This window comes from Epinephelus fuscoguttatus, linkage group LG14, assembly GCF_011397635.1.
Source record: "Epinephelus fuscoguttatus linkage group LG14, E.fuscoguttatus.final_Chr_v1".
Taxonomy (NCBI): domain Eukaryota; kingdom Metazoa; phylum Chordata; class Actinopteri; order Perciformes; family Serranidae; genus Epinephelus; species Epinephelus fuscoguttatus.
In genome coordinates, this window is record NC_064765.1 from 10,006,575 (window position 1) to 10,020,420 (window position 13,846).

The 13,846-nt window shown below is 39.8% G+C and overlaps 1 protein-coding gene and 1 non-coding gene across 4 annotated transcripts in view; one reads left to right on the plus strand and one right to left on the minus strand.

Moving 5' to 3' along the window:
- Window positions 1-10,157, plus strand: part of LOC125900601 (guanine nucleotide-binding protein G(I)/G(S)/G(O) subunit gamma-2) — a 32,796-nt gene extending 22,639 nt beyond the window's left edge. For 2 of the 3 annotated variants that reach the window (XM_049595706.1, XM_049595705.1), the window contains 3 exons: window positions 792-868; window positions 7,470-7,588; window positions 9,589-10,157. In XM_049595706.1, coding sequence (XP_049451663.1) covers window positions 7,502-7,588; window positions 9,589-9,717 — 216 coding nt within the window. In that variant the 5' untranslated portion in view covers window positions 792-868; window positions 7,470-7,501 and the 3' untranslated portion in view covers window positions 9,718-10,157. Of the gene's footprint in view, window positions 1-791; window positions 870-7,469; window positions 7,589-9,588 lie in introns of those variants that run through there. The other variant, XM_049595704.1, reaches the window with a different exon arrangement.
- A 3,387-nt stretch (window positions 10,158-13,544) lies between these two features.
- trnal-cag (transfer RNA leucine (anticodon CAG)) lies at window positions 13,545-13,627 on the minus strand. The gene has a single exon. It is a non-coding gene; the product is annotated as a tRNA-Leu (tRNA).
- Between the last annotated feature and the right edge of the window lie 219 nt (window positions 13,628-13,846).

Genomic DNA, 13,846 nt, shown 5'->3' on the forward strand with positions numbered 1-13,846 from the left:
CCATTTTAGAACATTACAGAGAAAAGTTGCAGTGGTGTGAACTGGCCAGCCTGAGCTCGACTCAAGCTGAGTGATGATGTCACCTGCAACTAAGCTGGTCAAATCGCGGGCGGCTGGTTTTAGAACATATAGCACATCACCTGTTTGTACAGCCAGTTGTCAAGTCCAAATGACCACTTGATGGCGTAAGTTTGGTCTTAAATTTCATCTAAAGTGGTATTAAAAAGGTCTGACTGTAGCTTCATATTTGACAGACAGAGAGTGAGAGTGGTATCGATCTTCTCATCTGACTCTTGGCAAGGCCGTTAATTAATCCGCAAATGTCGAACTATTCCATTAAGATCACGACAGACTCCAAATGATGTCATCAGTGCAAGATGGCAGCACCCATATCTGGGATATTTTGGCTTAATTTTTGTGCAAAAGTGGAGAGGCGTTGTCCATCTTTATGTACTGTCATTGATTTGCAGTCTTTATGCCAGGTAAGCTAACTGGTTGCTGCTGGTAGCTTCATTTTAAGCTGACAGATATTAGAGTGGTATCAATCAGCATATTTCCCAAAATGTTGAACTATTCCTAATTTGTCCTCTCATTACGATTAACTTGCATTTCCCTGTGTAGTTTGTTGTGGTGTCTCCTCCGTGGAGTTTGTAGGAGCGAGCTGTGACATTCTGACACACGGTGATCAGAGGACACCAGACTTATCAGAAACGCAGGAATGGAAAAAGCTTCAGCATCTGATTCTCATTCTTCTCTCCAACCTCTCTTTATCTCCTTTTGTCTGTTTGCAGAGAGTTTGGCGGGCACAAAGTGCTGACTGAAGTGCAGGCAGACACCAGTGCAGAGTGCGGAGGAGTTAGCAGACAAGGTAAGTTAAGACAAAAAGGGGGAGGCACTGTAGCATGATAACATCAGCCAGTTTCATAATATTACACCATGAGTGGTATCACAGCTTCCACAGAGTTGTGGACAGTTGAGGCCTGTGTCCATCTGAATATTTATCAGTGCCTGTTGGTATGTCACAGTTATCAGTATGTTAACACTATGTGCAGCAACCCAGGGTGGTATTTTGGGATGCTGATAGGAAGGAAGCACACGTGGTTTCATATTTACAGATGAGCAGAGTAGAAGCAGTAAAATTATGTCCCATAATAGAAAACATGACAATCAGAAAAGCTCCTGAGCTAAAAGACAAGACAGGAAACAATCTGCTGTCTTTATTGTTCACTTTCAGTAGCCTTTAAGGTAGCAGCTATTCTTCCAGGAGTCGACACATGCATGGACATCCTCCACATGCAACCATCTCCTCACCCCTCCCTCTCCAGATATGAAAATGTCAGGGTGGCATTTTCGCACGCTCCACCAACAATAACCAGGAAAATGACTTTGTAGACACAGTCACAGCTCTGCTAAATCTTTTATGTCCTGCCTTTCTTTGCGTTTTCACAGCCAAGTGAAAATATGAGTGACCTAAACACAAAATGAATGCAGGTGTCATTTAGATGCTGCACAGATCTGAACGTTATTTAGGTTTGGTCTTTTTATCCATGCTCACAGCTCTTGGGATGGCAGTGTTAATCTGTTAGCTGCTAACATGCTAAACTAAGATGATGAAAATGGTAAATATTATACCTGCTAACATATGAGCATGTCACTGTCATCATTGTAAGCATGTTAGCATGTTGGCATTAGCATTAAGCTCAATGCTAAAGTACAGTCTCAAAGCTGCTAGTGTGACTTTAAGCAGTGTGGAGAAATTGATTGTCCCTTAAATACTAGTCTTTAATTTCCAAAGAGTTTAGCTCTCCCAAAGACACAATCAAAACTGGGTATTTCTTTCCGTCGTCTTCCAGCCCCTTGAGACACCGTTTTCCATCTGCTTTAATGGTATTTATTTAGAACATCATCTCTCCCCATCATTTCCACTCAAACTGGGCTATTGTGTCACATTGTCTGATTGTTTTTGTAAAAAACAGAGCTCTAATTCTCCTTAGACATCCCAGAAACCTTAAAGAGTGACATGTCTCCCTATCAATAGTCTGGTGATATATACGCTGGCCTGTTTTGACAGCTCCCCTGAGTGTTGAAACAATATTATGGCCTCGATACGAAAGAACGCCACAGACTAATTTCTACTTGTCAGTCACACCTTTGTAGTAAATCTCTGGCCTGTTTTTATTTCAGTGAAGGACAAAAGTGTACAAGATAATTGTACACATGTATTATTAACCTGACATAAAATACAATGTACTGGACAAATCTGTCTGTGATTGCAGGATATTGTAGGAAAGTTGTCGACGCATTGGTTCCACAGAGGGACACCAGATTAACCCCACAAAAATACCATTATGTTAGACCCAGGTGTCCGTAGATGTGTACACGGTCTGGAGTCCCACAAAATTAAAACAAATTCTTTATTACTTTTTCTATAATGGCTCTTAAAATATTATTACAAGTGTCCAAAAGCAAGCAGTAACCAGAAGCCAGTAGCCTCTGCAATAAGGAATATAATAAGGAATTATTCATTTATTCTCTCTATATCTTATATTTATATTTTGCAAATTGTTTTTACTTTTTACTTTTTGATACCATGTGTGCTCTTTACCCTGTGTGCTGCTATCCAATGCTGATGGAATCTTAATTTCCCTGAGGGAGTCTTCCCAAGAGATTAATAAAGTTCTATCTAATCTAATCTAATCTAATCCAAAAAGAATCAGTACAATTTCACGGGGGGAAAAAAGCAAATTTTTTAGTAACATTTTTGAAAAATGGCAGTAAAATGTCAGCAATTCTGAAAAATGTAAGTAAAATGTTCAAAAAAAAAAAAAAAAGTAAAAAAAAAAAAAAAAAGTAAGTTAAATAAAAATATTTTAGTAAAATATCAGAAAAGTTTAAAAATATTAGTAAAATGTAAAAAAAAAAATAAGTTTTTTAAAAAAGTAAAATGTCTAAAAAGTTTTCAGTAAAATTTACAAAAATTTAAGAAAATGTTCAAAAAGTTTTAAAAAATATTAATTAAAAGATATTAGTAAAAACTTCAAAAAAAATATTCAGAAAATATCCACTTTTTTTAAGTTTAAGTTTTATTTTATTTATTTATTTATTTGCCTTTTTTTTTAGAACGAAAAAAAAATATCAGGAAAAAAAAATCGTAAAATGTTCAGTTATTTAAAAAAAAAACAAAAAACAACTGTATATAGTGATTATTTTCTCTGTAAAGACAGGGCTTACCACCTACTTTTCTATTCCAACTGATTTCATTGCAACAAAAAAAAGGTTTTGTTTTTTGATTCCCACCTGAATTCAAACACCCTAAAAGGTTACTCAGTCCTCAGAGTGAGAACATCCAGGATCCGTCAGCTGCAGTGTCTATAAAACACAGTGTTTATGTTACACTGTTAATACTGGGCAGCCTGCGGCACGTTGAGCTCGTAAATCTTCTTCAGATTGTCGTTTGGTTTGCTCTGACACCGGGTCGAGTTTTTCCAGCCCGGTTCAGAGGAAATGTGTCCGTCCTAAAAATGTGTGAATAAAGTTCAAATTGTGGAATTTCACTTGAACATTTGTTTAAAACTGTTTCCAGTGACTCTTAAACTGACAGCGGATTATATACAAGTCTATGAGGTAGAAACTCTCCACATCTATTATCCCTTTTGTTTTGAGTACAACATGGACAAAATCTCTCACTGTAAATGTGGTCATTCTCAGTAAGCCCAGTGAGGTAGTGATGATAAGAAGGGATGTAACTGTCTTTTATCAAACAAAAAGATCTAGCTCTAGCTTACTAAATGTAATGTGAACCAATAGTGTAGACCCATTAAGGTTAAATGTTAAGATTTATAAGTTTACGCTGTTGGTTCGATAAAATAAATAAAAATCAAACGACTAACTGCATGTGGAATTCCCAGTATTAATCACTTTTAATTAACTGTAGTGCGTCAGTGACCCAAAGCTGCTGTTCTGGCAGGTTGCAAGGGTACAAGTAAAGAGAGCAGAGGGAAAAAAAAAGATAAAATAGACACAAAAAAAAGGTATGTTATCTCATTTTGTCAGATTCAGCTAGTACACATGTTCACAGACACTCTTGCGAGCAGTCAGACACTAATAAATCTAATTACCATGTGAAACAAACAAGCTGTACGCAGTGACCCTGCGCAGGTTTTAATTGATGATCAGGTCATCGGGGTCGGGGCTGGTGTGACAGCAGCAGTTCACTGGCTCGATGAGCAGGTGTGCCACCGTGGACCATCAATATTCATGCTGAGCTGCAGCACCTCGCTGAGATCAGTCTTAACCCCACACTGAGTCATACCACAGTGCATACAGACGGAGGACGGAGGGGGGAGATTGATCACACACCAAGGAGGACGCTGTTTTAAAGCACCCACAGCTTGATCCATTTAATCAAAGAGGTTATAAAAGACACGGGAGCATCTGAGGACACGGGCCTAAAAACTGTGCAGGTGAAAAATTAAAGGAAGAACCTGGATAAAAGAAACATATCAAACGCAAACTGATCGGCTGAGTGCTGAAAATGGAAGGTGTCTTGTTTTGACACATTTCTGACTCCTTTTCAACTTCTTCATGATAAAAGTAAACTCGTATTTCGCCATTAAATGCTTTTAATGGGAAGCTGCAGCAGTAGGAAATGTTCAGTTTGCATTAGCAGTAACTTAATACAGCGCTCTGCAGATACTGAGCATCATCGATGAATATCTTGTCTTGTAAAATGTCTGCTATGATCAGTCACTCCGGTGTTGTCACTGGTTTATTATCTGGTGGGAAAACATCCTCACTGTGGCATCCCTCATCAAGTTATACTTTATATACTATTAAAAATAAATGTACAGGCTCTGCAGAATCATTTCAAAATGATGTGTATTACGTTTTGGATTTTAATTATTGATCCATTAATGTATACATCACTTTAATGTTGCAGCTGGTGAGTACTGTAGTCTGTAGTTTATTAGTTGAATTATATTTTATTATATTTATTCATAATCTTAATATGCAAAGTAACTCAACCTTCCACGTGTCATGGACAGCTATTTAAAAGCCATTTTCTTGTATCTGCCTGGGTTTTAAGTCACTACAGTGGACCCTAGTGCGTCATGCCATACATGCCATACACTGCCACCCACTGGCCAGGTGTTGTCAGTGCAACACAAATCTCTCAAAACCAAGATGGCTGACAGAATGCAAGAAACGTTGTGCAGCTCAAGAATATCTTGCCAATGCTTTTATAATAGGAGATCCTGGCAGGTAAATAAAATCTGGAACAATAAAGTAGCATCTAAGGAGTTATAGAGTTGTTTAATTTTCTAAATATTGATTATATGTTGTGAGGAAATTAAAATTAATCATCTGTCCACTAAAGTGGGCATCATGTATCGCTGGATATATTTCAACTACAATCAGTACTATCACTGCAACTTTGTTGTTCTTGAAAATACTTCATCTGCAGTGACTTTTTTGACTGTAAATCAATTGATTTGTGTTTTTAGAAGGTAATGTACAGTTTTTGTTAGTTTGTTAAAAACTGAACACACTAGTTAAACAGCATTAATTTTCTTTTATGTCTCACATAATGTATATATTTTTATTTTTTTATTTTTAAATTGCAACGCTTGCTGTCCGCCAGAGTGGACATGTGAAAAACTCCTTGAGAAATGCATGTTTAAAAAGAGGAATAAAATAAATCTTGACTGAGGTCGTAATAATTTATACATGAAAGGGATAAGTTTAAATCAATATAGTGAAGTTAAATGTTTAATATGTCCCTATGAAAAGTAGAAGTTTAAAGTAGCAGAAAGTGAAATTACACAAGCAAAATACAAGTACCTTAAAATTACACTCAGTACTCAATTGAAGTCGGAGGTCATAGCCAGGAACTGTGCAGATAGAAGTTGGACGGGACTGTGTGTACGACTAAAAGACAGAAGTGCATGTAATAAACAGCATATGCTCCTGAGACCCGAACTTTTGTTTGGTTTGCTTTTTTAATTCCTCCCAGGTATTTGGGATCAGTAGGACCTGATAAGTGTAAAAAACTAAACGTTGTCAGCACTAATAAAGTCCTATTGTCCTCAAACAAGTATTTCCTGTGTCTTAGCTTGTTACTGTTGCTGAAATTGGTCATATTTATTAAGCATAAATAAACAAGTTTCAACCATTAAATGTGATCAGGTTTTGGACCTTGTCCACTGTTGTGTCGAGATCAGCCGCAGACTGACTTGGCAGAGATGGCTGCCATCTTGTTTTTACTTGGCATCCCCCAGAAGCAAACTGTCATGCTGCTCCGGTGTGACCGTGTTGCTTTCAGATGCTTCGTAATCCAGCTGTGAACTGCCGTGTCTTTTTTGGAGACTTGGAAATTTAAAATAATAAGTCCAACACTGACCGTCTTCTGTGACCATGTATCTTTTTTTTTTTTTAGTTGAAAACAGCTACTGTTGCCGTTAGCCGTCCTGTTAGCTCTTTTAGCTCTGTTTCTGATTGTGTGGCACTGTTGGGGGAAGTTTGCTCACAGAAAGTCTCCTCTTGGTCAGGTTTAGATTAAAGATTATGGTTTTTGGGTTAAACTGAAAAGACTGAAGGCTAACCTCTCCCACATCCCTGTATGGCAGCTCTGATCTCAGACGCGCTGCGCATTTTATCACCTGTTTATTCTAAATGCTTATCATTGATGTTAGAATGCCCCCTAGTGGACACCACGTACAACAACCACATACTGACAGAGGCACTGGCAATGCACAAGCCTGTGTAAATATTAATAATGGGCTGAATTTTAGCATTTAAATATTTGACTATAATTTTAATATTAGAATAATTTTACTACAGTGCTGTGATAAATGTACTTAGTTACTTTCCACCACAGTAAAGCTGTGTGTGTTTGACAGTAACAGGAACAGAACTGCAGATGAAGCATGTTTGAGGCCTTGTAGTATCTGCTGCCTGTGAGGTGACCTGTCTCACCTCAGATCAAAGACAATCAAATCATTGATTTATCGTCCTTCACATGATGCAGAGGGAGGACACTGTGCTCTTGTGACACAGTGACTAAGAAATGATGACCAGTATGAGCAGGCTCGAAGAAAGTCACCATCACCAGAGCAGCATTTAGAGTTTTTCTTTTCTTCTGAAAGCAGTCATGTTCGTTATCTGTTTATCTGTTTTGAATACGGTGCTGGACAAAGCACTGCCCCCTCACACTTCTCCCACAGTCCCCTCCTCCCCCTCACTGTCATGGGCTGCCTAGCAACTGACACCATAAATAATATGCCTGTGTCTGTGGTGTGTGTGTGTGTGTGTGTGTGTGTTCACAGGCATGTGATAATCAACAGGGTATCTGTTACTAGCACTCCTCTTTGCATGCCTGCTATATTATAGCGCTGGTCTTCATCAGCGGCACGCCGTGGGTCAACTACAGTGTTCGGGATGTTTGAATCTCTGTGTCGTCTTCTGTGCAGGCAGAGCACACGAGACCTGACTGACAGCGCCCATGGCGAGCAATAACACGGCCAGCATCGCACAAGCCAGGAAGCTGGTGGAGCAGCTGAAGATGGAGGCGAACATCGACAGGATAAAGGTGAGCAGACACACGTCACTGAGGAACCGACTTTGCTGGTGGATTTTGGGTTTCTGTTTGTGCCTGTTCAGCAGTAGAATCAACTTCCTTGAACTTTACTGAGATACTGCAGCCAGTGTCAGGCAAGTTACTTATTACACTACTATTTTAAGAAAAATGACCTCAGAGGAACTAATGGGCATTATAAATGGATGAGGGTCATGTTGTGTCACAGCAGGTGATCAAAGCTTAGAGGCTCCTCTTCATTACGGTTCATTTCAGATCCAGTGCTGCAGGTCTGACCCATTCATGTGTTCACTTACAGTGGTTACCACTTTGGATTAAAGTCCTCTGCTTATATTAATGATAGCATGATGATATACAACAATTAGATAACCTAGACTGTTTAGAATAGATGAATAGCCTGGGACGCAGGAGGGTCAGGCAGAGGATCAAAATCTGATAATCAGTGGCATCCTGAATGTTTTATGAACAGCCCTGGACTCTTTTAGTGACTTTACACTCAGAGGGAACTCATTCAGCATCTCTCCCTCTCCTCTCTCGCCGTGCACACAGGAGTCAGTGTCATTGTGGTATCATAACAGCCTGTCCCAGGTTACAGTGTGATGATTAGAGGAGAAATGGCAGAGCATAAAGGTCCAGGTGGAAAAAAAACAACTTAATCATTTAGGATTTTACTAATCTGTTGATTTATATAGATCCCAGGGGACTTTTTTTGTATTTGAGAGCTGTTTAAATGTGTAATTTGTGTTGAACTATTAATATTGTATACAGAATCTGAATCTCACTCTGAGTGGGGTGTGACTAGCCTAGCTCAGCATTAAGACTGGAAGCAGAAGGAAATAGTTACAGCATGTAATCCCTCCACTTTTCTGTTTGTTCATGAACTAAAGAAACATGATAAAACATGTTAATGAGTGAGCATCAGATGTATTGGTAGGTGTGTGTTGTTACCTTTGGATAGAGCCAGGTCAGCTGTTTCCCTCTGCTTTTAGTTGGTAAGCACATGGGAGTGTTATCAATCTTCTAGAGAAGGGACACACCTTTATGTACTGTTATCAGTCACGCTTCTGCTTTATCGATGATGACGTGTCAGACACCTGAACCTTCACACAGGTAAATATTTTTAAAACGAGGCCTGCACCCTCCTGCAGTGTTTGACAATACTGTACATTTAGGTACATAAATGTTTGTTGGTTAAATATGTGTTTAGCTTATCTTAGTGTGCAGATTGGTGGAACAGCCTACCTGACTCTGTTTGATTTCAATGGGTAACTTTGGTGTTTTTCAGCCTGGACCCTAATTTCCCACTTTTTGTGTCTAAGTGTGACTAATGGCAACAATAAGTTTTGAAACTGGTCCAGTGTTGAGTGAGAGCAATGCAGCCAGCAGCAGCGAAACAGACTGCAATGTAACTAGTTAGGGCTTGTTCACATCGTCAGTTTACATCCACTAAAAGTGTGTTTGCCACTAACAGACTTTAGCTTTAGCTTCTAACTATCTTTGTCTTTTTAACCTGTTGTTGCTGCTGAGTCAGTTTGACATCCTGGATATATCCTTCAAACACACACTGTAGACCCCTCTGTCTGCTTCTCTCTGGAAACACTCTTTCATTTTTCCAAAAATATGATAATGTTTCTTCAGGGACTGCAGTTTGGTACCGTGGGGGCTCCATGCTTACTCTGACAGCTTGTCGGACCATCACAAAGGGGCGGGGCTTAGCGAGAGGTCAATTGCCCACATGAATTTCATGACAGCCTGTCCTGCTGCTGTCCTGCTAAATCATGGACTAATTTGAAAAACTGTGGTCTCCATTAGTCACTGAGACAGAAGAACATGGGAAAATAGGGTCCAGGTCCAGCTACATATTTACCATACAGACATGAGAGTGGTCAATCCTCTTATCTAACTCTGGGAAAACAAGTGAACATTTCCCCAAACATCTTTATCTTTATCATTGTACACTGACATGTTGTATATGTGTATCTGTTTAATCACAGGTGTCAAAAGCAGCAGCGGACCTGATGTCATACTGTGAAGCTCATGCCAAAGAGGACCCTCTGTTATCGCCCGTGCCAGCGTCAGAGAACCCGTTCAGGGAGAAGAAGTTCTTCTGTGCCATCCTGTAAACTCGGTATGGCCCTTCAGCAGTCTGCTCCGTGTGGGACTTTGAACGTGGACGTTCAAAATACGTAGAAATCTTCTAGTAGGAGGGCACGGTGATTATTGCCCCACCTTTGTCGAACGGCACGTAACGAGTACGAAAATTAAAACCCACAGAGTTTACATGTAACCATTAAAGGGGTTGTGATTGTGATTTGTTGAGGGGTGTTGCAGCATGTTGAAGGGGTCTGTGCTTTTAGATGACACTAAAGGGGTGATGATGATGATGATGATGATGTGTGATGATAACCCAGAGACGTGACGGACAACCAGTCAACCTACCAAGTCTTCAGGTTGTGATGTGTACAAAACAAAAAAAAATAGATAAAGTGAGAATAAAAATATTTTGTGGTTCTTTTTGGGACTTCCTCTGTTAAATGGTTTGTGGGTGGGCGGAGCAATGTAGGACAGCAAACTAAAATACGCCTACCACTAGACGCCACCTGATTATTGGAATGTTTTTTAAGTTGTTTATGTTTATTTCAACTTTACCTATCACCTAGATATCTTTCTATAACTGTACGTGCAACAGCTCTCTTTTGTTTTTACACCAACAGGTTAGTGAAAGCTTTTTTAAATGGGATGTTTGAAACATTCGATTCTGTGATTCTTCTTTACCTGTCTGAAAAATCTGATCTCTATGTATCAACATCTATCTGGCAAATGTGATGCAGTTTGTCTCCTTCAGATACAGAACCCTCTTTCTACTGTTTGTATAAAATAACTAGCAAGTAAACTGTGCTGTGCTGTGAGTTCTGGATGTTTGTGTTTGTGTCATTAACTATTGCATGAAACAGACAAACAGTCGTCTTTATTTTCTTTCATGTGCAGATTGTGTGAAACAGGGCGGCCTCCGTCAGGAAGTGCCAAAACATTAAAAACAAGAATGATTCAATACAGACTCAACCAGGCCGTCTCTCACATATAAATAACACTGGGGACAGGTTTAAAGCTGGGGTAGGCAGAACTTGACCGAATTTAAAAACACACCTAGCTCTCCTCTCTCTGTCCTAAGCCCCTCCCATCAGACGAACACAAGCACATGCTCACACTTCATACAGTAACAGCGTTTTTTTTATAAATTGATTTATTCATCTGATCTCACTGTTCAGTTCTCTCTCTCTGTGTATCAGGCCACAAAGAGACAAGAACTAGCTTGCTACCACACCCCGCAGTCCCTCCACCTCACTCCCTGGAGCCTGGTCTCACTCTCAAGTCTTCGAATTGTTTAGTTTAACAGTGCCTAGCGGTGTCAGGGGGAAACGCAGCGGGACAAGGACGAAACTTAAGGGCCGTTTCATAGTCGACGCAAAGGCACGCAGACGCGAATGCATTGGGACGCATCGAAACGCATTGGCCGCCATGATGCGTGCTTGTGTCTCAAAATGTGTCGTCCATTTTTTAGATACGCGACGCAGCGACGCGTTTAATATCATGCATTGCCAGCGGGGATGATAATGCAAGCGACGTACTTGAAATTAACCACTTTTTGTTATTCACAGAAGAAGCAGGTATAAAATACAGCGGGCAAGGAGGATAAACTTTGTGAACCAGTACGGGCACACCCCCATTTATATGACAGTTCTAGTGCCCTGCACTCTAATAAAATAGCAGTACTAGCTAGCTACAGCAGTACTAGCTAGCTGGAATGTACCGATTATTCTGCTACCCCCTATTGCGTGAGCGATGTACTGTTTGCGTTCAATGTGTTGACTATGAAAGGAAGTGCGTTGCTCACATTGCATCCGTCGACTATGAAATGGCCCTATGACAGCGAATGTCAGAGTGGGGCGGTTGGGAGTGGTCTAACAAACAGGACTTTCACCTGAGAAAGTGGTGTTTGTGTCCTCTAAGATCATAAAGCCTAACCCTGTTGTTTTTTCCTAAACCTAACCAACTTGACACAAATTTACATGCAACACTTTTGTTTTTGCTCCCATTTTTCACAGGTGTAACTGAAGCTGTGTTACACTTACATAAAGAGAAATATACAAATCTAAGACACCATTTTGTATTGTTGCAACCGTAGCCCTAAATGGGAATAAAACTTTGTAAAACTGTCTTAGTAACTCACCCTGACACATAGTATTTGGCATCTTCTACAACTTCTGGCTTCGATTAGGGCTTGGTTGCAAAATTTAACTTAGCAATATCTCCAGCGGCTGAGTTTATCCTTTGTAAGCACCATTTTACGTTCCAGAAAGAGCATTTTGTTGGAGGAGATTTGCCCTCTGTAGATGTGAAACTGCATAATTATCTAACATTACTGATCATTTAAGTGAAACATACAAGAAGAAATGTTAATGACACTGCTACAAATGTGCAAACTAAGGGTCTTTCCATAGAGATTAGTCCAATGACATGCACTGTAACTAGTAAATGGACTTTCTTTCTAGTCTTCCAGTCACTCATGGTTCTTTTACACCACATCATTACAAACAATCCGCACACCAACAGCCATCAGGAGAAAGCAGGGGTTCAGTTTCTTGCCCAGGGATACTTCAACACACAGACTGTAGGAGCACAAACAACAGGTAAGGACCTTTCCATAAAGATTTAAGATAATTGATAATTATCTCAAGTCTTACCATTGAAATTATGTATTTTAATTAGACGTTTTTTTATTTATTAAAAGTGTTGAGCATATTTAGATTTAAAAAATAACTACTTTTGTGATAGAAACAACTAGTTTTATAATTATTATTTTTATTTCATCTAACCAACATGCAGTACTGCCGCAGCCCACTAGATGGTATTTCGAGGCCTGCCAGCGAGCTGTGTTAAAGTGCGTCTATATGGAACAGGCCTTTAAGTCCTTTTACACAAAACACACAGTGGTTGCTGAAGGCTACCTAGAAGGTGCCACCGGCTAAACACTGACACACACTCACACACTGACACACATACATGGACAGGTACTATAACCTCTAAGTACCTCATGTGACCCCACTTCAAAAATCCTAAACGAACCCTTTGAAGATGGTGAAGATTGACAGCTTGATTGGTCGTGGAAAGATGGAGAATTTTGGAAGTGGGAGTCGGAGACAACGCCACACCTCCTGCTTATTTAGTGGTGCAGGGAATCAACTCAATGAAAAATTGTGATTCCTGCACACACTTGTGTACCTATGCATCGATTTATTCAAAAAAGGTTGACATTTCTGTCACTCAGGTATCATGGGAATTAGGGGTGCACAGTATTATCGGCATGTCATCGGTATCGGCCGATATCAGCTTAGAACTGGCCAACATGCTTTTTCTTAGACACAATATTACACAATGAATGAATGAATATGAGTATTGTATTTCATGTCTCCATCTGCTGGTGTGCCATCATGATAAGAGTAAGCATGTGTAATGTGATGTTAATTCCACTACAGAAGATAACTAAAATTAGTTGGGGGGAAAAAAGTGTATATATCGATATCAGTATCGGTTATCGGTCAAAGCAGTTGTTATATACTGGCATATATTGGCAAAAAAATCTAATATCGTGCATCCCTAATAGAAGTTGTAGGAAGTTGCTGGGGCGCCGTTGATTTGATGAGTTTCTGTTGGTGATTGTGAACCATCACGCAACTGTGAGCTGTGAGTATTGTCTTGAGAAAGGCCTTTAAAACTGAAATGTGTAAATAAATTAATGCAGGGGTATAGTTGTGCTGATAACACAGTTATTCAGTGACTTTAATTTTAGAAAGGAGCCATTGCGATTAAGGAGAAAGCTGGACTGACGACCTGTGATTTAATGGCAGCACTCAGCCCTACTCAAGTGAAGCCGATGAGAAAAGGTTATTGTCAGAAGTGGGATTCGAACCCACGCCTCCAGGGGAGACTGCGACCTGAACGCAGCGCCTTAGACCGCTCGGCCATCCTGACACATAACATCACTCTATCAGCCCATTTATTTTAATGTCGTGAAAAAAACTTTCATACAGTTGATATTAGTTGGTAGAAACAGGATATGTGATAAAATGGTGATAAAATGTCGACTATCATAAAGTTCAGGAGCCGTTAAAACCACGGTTCGTCCTCATGAAGCCGTTGTTCTCAAATTAACAGTATTTCCACAAGCTAACTTTAATCCGCCATTTTGGT